Source organism: Beta vulgaris, chromosome 7, assembly GCF_026745355.1.
Source record: "Beta vulgaris subsp. vulgaris cultivar EL10 chromosome 7, EL10.2, whole genome shotgun sequence".
NCBI lineage: Eukaryota > Viridiplantae > Streptophyta > Magnoliopsida > Caryophyllales > Amaranthaceae > Beta > Beta vulgaris.
Genome location: NC_079208.1, coordinates 50,093,656 through 50,100,428, shown reverse-complemented (window position 1 = coordinate 50,100,428; position 6,773 = coordinate 50,093,656). Strand labels below are relative to the sequence as shown.

The 6,773-nt window shown below is 35.9% G+C and overlaps 1 protein-coding gene across 2 annotated transcripts; it reads left to right on the top strand.

Annotated features, from left to right (window-relative positions):
• The first annotated feature begins 1,320 nt into the window (after positions 1-1,320).
• On the top strand, positions 1,321-6,509 carry LOC104908660 (disease resistance protein RPS2). 2 transcript variants are annotated; one of them, XR_007276013.2, is made up of 3 exons: positions 1,321-1,628; positions 1,803-4,341; positions 6,085-6,509. XR_007276013.2 is itself a non-coding variant. In XM_010697794.3 (2 exons), exon 2 carries the CDS (start codon positions 1,803-1,805, stop codon positions 4,284-4,286), a length of 2,484 nt encoding a protein of 827 aa, XP_010696096.2. In that variant the 5' UTR covers positions 1,321-1,628; the 3' UTR covers positions 4,287-5,164. The 2 variants fall into 2 exon arrangements, 1 of the variants encoding a protein (XP_010696096.2); XM_010697794.3 differs by lacking the exon at positions 6,085-6,509 and having other exon boundaries at positions 1,803-5,164.
• Positions 6,510-6,773: the final 264 nt, after the last annotated feature.

Sequence of the window (6,773 nt, the reverse complement as noted above, 5' to 3'; positions counted from 1 at the left end):
TAAACATACATACTTTCAATAGTGAACTTGCTCATTTAGCTTCTTTTTTTAAAAAAAGTATTTTTTTCATTATAATAGTAATTATGATTAAATGATTTAAATGGGTTATACAGACAACAGTTCATAATTAAACTTCAAAATGAAGATTATATCTTCCCCCTCTCCTTTTTTTTTTCCTCTCTCTTCTCTCTTCTCTCCTACAAAACCCTAATTTTCAACCTAGGGGCTACCACTATCCTTTTGGGCGGTGATAGGCCCCTTTATATTTTTTCCTTTTGTTACTAGTTTTTTTTTATATTTATGTTCCTAATAAATTTCAGTCTCTCTCTAATGAAGAGTTTGTGAGAGTTTGGAGACTTTGTTTTTGATTTTTTTGTGTAATTCAAGATGTTGATTTGTTGACCGAAATTTGTACGGAGTTGCAAGTGATGTCAAGACTTCATTTACAATCACTTGAATTAAATCCAGTTTTACTTGAAAACTACAAAAGATCGACAGACCCCCTTGCAGAAATCTGCATCAGATAGCGATGTAAAAGACGAGGGTTTTTAGAAGTGTTAGATCTACTTAATGATCATGGTTTTATTATATTGAAATTGTATTTATATCATTTTGATATGTATTTGTTTAGTTTCTACTTCTATCGTAGATGTCGTATGACTTTGAATTAATAAATTAATGTTAATTTTTAAAAAATGGAATATACGAATATCTCGTTTATTAAATAGATCGGTTCACAATTGAGTATTTCAACATGTTTATTAAATTATTTAAATTTGAATCGAGTAATTCTTGATCCATTTATCATCAACTTGAATATGAACTCGATCAAACTTGAGTACTTGACCTAGGTTATGTTCAGTTCACCTTATTTTTGCTTATTTCAGATCTAATCAGATCAGATCAGATCAGATCAGAAAAAATAAGTTCAGATCAGATCAGTTCAGATTTTGCTTATATTTAAAAATCATTATATCTTTCATAACATATTAGTAAAAATTATAATAATTGAATATTAATAAAGTATTCATTGAGACGAATCAAATAAGACCCCACATGACTATATTTTTTCTTATATATTGAGAAAAATCTAAAAGATAAGATCTTGTAATCAGATCAGTTCAGATCAGATCAGATCAGAAAAAATAAGTTCAAATCAGATCAGATAAGTTCAGATCAGGAAATTTCAGGTGAACTAAACATAGCCCTAATTGTCAGTTCTAGCTAGTGACACTGACATCATCACCCACATCTTGACTTCCACTCCATTATGCCCTCTTTTTCTCTCTTTATTGGTCATCTGTCATTCTAGTAGGTAGTAATCTCATTTTGTACTCCTATTCCATAATTTAATTCAAGCATTTCGTGGAAAACAACAAAAGTTCGCAGATTTATATTCAGATGAAACTTCCAAGAAATTTCCCATTAACGACGTCTTATAAAATATGTGGTTGTTTCATGACTATATTATATGACATCATCTGTGAACCTCTTAATTACGCCACTGTCGGTTTCTTGTTGAATACTTGAATCCTTTGACTTCCAGTAAACATAAATGAATTTTATACAGTTTGAAGACGCATAAATTGAGCAACTCTTCTCTCCAACTCTCTTTGATGCAGTAGCAGGTTTGTACAGTTTTCTTGATCTTTTTTAAATCTTTGTTATTTTACAATGTCAATGTTTTTCAGATTACATCTTGATTTTTTCTAATTGAACAACAATAACAACAACAACAACAAATTGAATCAGCTTTTTCAGAATAATGATATGAACAATTAGTTATGTTTTTGTTTGTGTAGATGATGAATGCCATATTTACTAAATTTTTCCGGATAGAATTGTTCTGGCGTGATTTACGATGTGATGGAGGAAGAATTGATACAAGGGTTGAAACTGTTGTTAATAATCAATCTGAACTGGGAACTGGTCATATACAACAAGAAAATAAACGCAGGAGATTAGTACAACCATCTTTGTGTTTTAATTCAGAGTGTGTAGATAGGATAATTAGCTGGTTAGATAATGATGAAGTTGACACTATTGGTGTTTATGGGATGTGTGGTGTTGGAAAGACCACTCTGGCAACGCAGCTCGAAACTCGGCTTCTAAACCATGATATCCGTTTTAGTGCTAGTCATGATGTTGCTGGGGTTTCTGTGGGGGTGAATTGCAGTGTATATAAATTGCAGCAGGATATCGCGGGTGCTTTTGGGATCGATCTTCAAGGCGATGAGGATAAGATTAGAAGAGCCTCTATGATAGAGGCGTTTTTGTCTCGTCGTGATAAGTGTGTACTCATTCTTGATGATTTGTGGGGTGATTTTCGTCGAAAAGATGTAGGCATTCCTAAGGAGTGCAAGCTAGTTTTGATTTCTCAGTCGTTGGATGTTTGTCGTGTCCTTGGTTGTGAAAAGGTGCTCAAGGTTGAGCCTCTTTCGGAAGGAAAGACTTGGAAGTTGTTTAACCATAGTATAGGGGGTGGTGTTTTGAATAATGAAGATGTGTGTCGTATTCGGAAGCTTGTGTATGATAAGTGTGCTGGTCTCCCTCTTGCTATCGTTGAATTAGCCAAGAGATTGAGAAAGATGGTTGATGATAATGGTTTTAGTTGGAGGGAAGTCCTTGAGGGTACGAATCCCTTTTCTTCGAGATCAATGCACTTGGAAGATACATTCAGTCACTTGAAGTTGTCTTATGAAAGGCTGAGCGACATCAAACTCCAGCAGTGTTTCTTGTATTCTGCGATATACCCCAAAGGCCATGCTATTAGTAGAGAAGAGCTAATTCGTGTTTGGATTGGAGAGAAGTTGATAGATGATATATCATCATTGCTAGCACAGTATGACAAGGGCCACTCAATATTGAATAAGCTTATCAACTCTTGTTTATTGGAAGCATGTGAAGATTATAAAGGCTGTATAAAGATCCATGAAGTTGTGAGGCATATGGCTCTCTCAATAGCTGGAGATAGTTTTATGATAGAAGCTGGCGTACCTTCAAAATTTGAGTTCCGGGAAAATGTTCGTGTAGTTTCCTTGATCAATTCTTTAATTTCACCGATCCCATCAGGTGCTTCCTCAAAGTATCATACTCTTTCTACCTTACTTTTGCAACACAACCCCCTTGAACTGATTCCAGAATCATTATTCTTGCAAATGCGTGCCCTTAGAGTTCTGAATCTGTCTGATACTCGCCTCATTAGACTTCCTAGTTCCATTGGTGCCTTGGAGGAGCTTCGAGTCTTAGATCTTAGCTTTTGTCAGAACTTGAAGCAAGTGGCAGCCTTATCAAAGCTTCTCAAGTTACAGTTTCTAAATCTCTCTCAGACGACAATCGAAAAAGTTCCTTGCTCTCTTGAAAAGTTAAAAAGACTCACAGAGCTCAACCTATCCTCTATTCCTGAACCAACAAAAATCCCTAGTGTAGTATTGCTTGCCCTATGTAGACTCAAGAAATTAACATGCCATGTTATAGGCACTATTCATGAGCTGCAGAGAATGAACTCGCTAGAAATTCTTGATGCCAGGTTTTTTAGCCTCTGTGACTTGAGTGCTTATGTAAGGTCTCAGCATTGGTGCATACTAGAGAGCTACAGTTTACAGCTTGGTTGCGAGGTGCAAGCTGAGCAACCGTACATCAGAAGAGTATCACTGCAGGGTTTTTCCTTGACTGGTCAAGAACAGTACATTGTGCTTCCAAGTAACATCCAGGAATTATATGTCGATAATTGCAGAGGCTTCCGTAGGCTATCTGATGTCATGTATCCTGTTGCATATCAACATAAAAGTTGCCAGAACTATGAAGTTTTTTTAAGCCTCGAAATATGTGTGATCAGTAGGTGCCCTGACGTTGAGACATTGTTTGCAGCGAATTGGGTAGAGAATCTCCAATCCCTTGAGTTATTGCAAGTTGAAGATTGTGGACAACTGAAGGAAGTAATAACAGAAGAATTTGTAGAACGGGGTGTCTATCCTGAAGGAATTTCTGCTCCTATCAATCTCCTCCAGATTAGGCAGCTAATTTTCACTCGGTTGCCTCAGATGGAAAGCATCTATAAGGGTCAATTAGTTTGTGCTTCGCTTCTGTCATGTACATTTCTGGACTGTCCGAAACTGACGCGCCTTCCCTTCTCCTGCATGGGTAATGGAGAAGAAACATTTCCCTGGCGTCTGGAATGGATTGAAGGAGAAAAGAAGTGGTGGGAGATGTTAGAATGGGACCAACCGGGATCTGAGGCTTTGTTCAAACCTCTGTTTAGATGCAAGTCTTTGGATGATCATTGACTTGGCCATCTTTTTGTGTTGGAGCTTGCTAGCTGAGACATAATTCCATCAAATGGTTTGGAACACTTCTCTTTTCCTTTCCTCCCCCACCCCTTTTGCTTGTTTGAAAATAAACTTTTAGCTGGCTCTAAGTTTCAACAGGGGCGGTAAAAGATTTAAAAATGGAAAACAAAAAGAAACCCATCGTTTTCGGGGAAGTGCTAGCCTCTAATAAGATAGATCCCCAATATTTCCCATGTTGGAATCTATCGTACATCATTACACCCAAAAGAGGAAGCAAATATTTTCAGTTGTTACTCAAAACCCTTTCAATTATTGTAGTCGAATTCATAAAAAATTAAAAGTTTCACAGTATGATCGGAAGAGTTTTTGAGGACTGACATGTCTTATAGATCCCATGTTAATCTATAAGGAGAGGTTTATAAACCCTTCATTGTTCCCTCCAATGGAAAAATTGAGCCTTTTATAAGATAAATAACTCAAGAAGCCTTTGTGATTGAGGCTTTGAGATATACAGTAAGTTATTTGGAGGTAAACAAGAATCCAAAGTGAACCAAAAGTATTGCTGCATTTGTTTACGTATATCTGGGTGTACCAGTACCACCTATGTTGTGGATGTAGATACTAAACACCTACTAATAATACAGTAGTTTCCGAGTGTTTTTCTTTTCTATATTATTACTTAAAAGTTGGGTTGAACTCCTTTTTAAAATATTCTATGTAATTTTTCATGTAATGTGTAATATTTCATGTAATGTGTAATTTTCGTTTGAGCATTCTTCTGCCTTTAAATAAACTCCTTAAAATGAAGTTGGACCTTTGATTTATGTTTTTATATAGGAATAAGACCATTATGATATGATCAATAGGCTTTATGACATGGTTTTATCTCTCTGATTGGAAAAATTTCCTGCATTGATTTATATCTTGGCCCGGTCCGGTTTTCGGCAGAACTTTTTGGCCCGCGAACCTGTTTTTTTTTTTTTTTGCTTTGGGCAAGCCATAAATGACTTCTCAGCCTGTTTTTTGGCCCGATCCGATTTTGGCCTGCAAAGCCCGCTCATTTTGACCCGACCCGGCCCGACCATTGGGCATTTTTAGGTCCAGTCCAGCCCATGATCACCTCTAATCTTGGTGTATTAAGATTGTGTGATACACTTGTGCACATATTTCTTCTTGATCATTTTAGAGTTGTTCGAGGTTGAGTCGACCCACTAAGCTCGATTTGTATTTTTCATGTCATGATGTCTTATAGATCCCAAATTGGAATCTATTTGAAGAGGCTTGTAAACCCTTTATCGTTTCCTCCAATGGGAAAAAGAGCCTGTTATAAGATAAACAACTCAAGTAGCCTTTGTGGTTAAGGCATTGAGATATACAGTAAGTTATCTTCTTTATTCATAAGTTACAGTAAGTATTCGGAGGTAAACGATAATGTGTTGGTTTTCTTACCACTGCGATTTCTTACACGTATATGAGTGCCCGTAGTAGTAGACATAAATATGGAATAATGGAACAACAGGTGATAGCTTAGTGGTATTGGCATTACTTCCTATTCCAGAGATTCTGGGATCGAGTCTCCTCTCTTGCAAGGATGGAGTCCCAATTCCCTCCCCTCTTTAAAAGGGACTTTATCTTACCTTAAAAAAAGGGAATAACGACAAATCTTAGTCATTTGTGAGATGTTAAACTTTTGAAATGGGGTAAGTATAAGATTGTTATATTATTGATTTCTAGTAGTTAGGATGAAGTCCTTTCTAAAATATAACAATCTTATACTATGTGTTTTCTGTAACAGGTGCTTCAAGCTGTCAAGAGGTTTATGAATGGGCCGGTGAATGAGTTCGATATGTTAAAACATCTACCGGAGGAGCAAAAGTTAGACTGGATTTTATTATGTATTAGTAATTAGTAGTTCTATTTTGTTGGTTGTAGGATCGAATTACAATTCCAAACTTTAACTTGGTTTGCCAAACAGTATTTGAATTTGAAATTCAACATTTGAAATTCCATGAATTCCCAAACAACTTATTGGAATTTGAATTCCAAATTGAAATTTCTTAAGTTTCCCAAACACTAGACTTGGAATTGAATTCCGGAAATTGGAATTCCGAAATTGAAATGTACTATTTGAAATGAAATATGGGTATCCAAACGCAACCTTATGTAATTTCTCATGTAATGTGTAATATTAATGTAATGTGTAAGTAGTTGTACGTTTGATTTCTGGTATATAAATAACTAAGACTAGTAGACTATTATGATATGATCATATAAACAAGTCTTACAACATTTTCTGTTCTTTGGTTTTACCTTCATGCTTGGTAATGTTTGGTTCATCTCCCTGATTGAAAAATCTTCTTGCATTGATTTTCATTTTGGTGTATTAATTGTGTGATACCCTTGTACGGAAACTTTTTTCCTGATCAATTTAGACAAACAACCCAGGCGAGGTGGCATTACCCCTGTTCTGTGGCTCGCTTGATT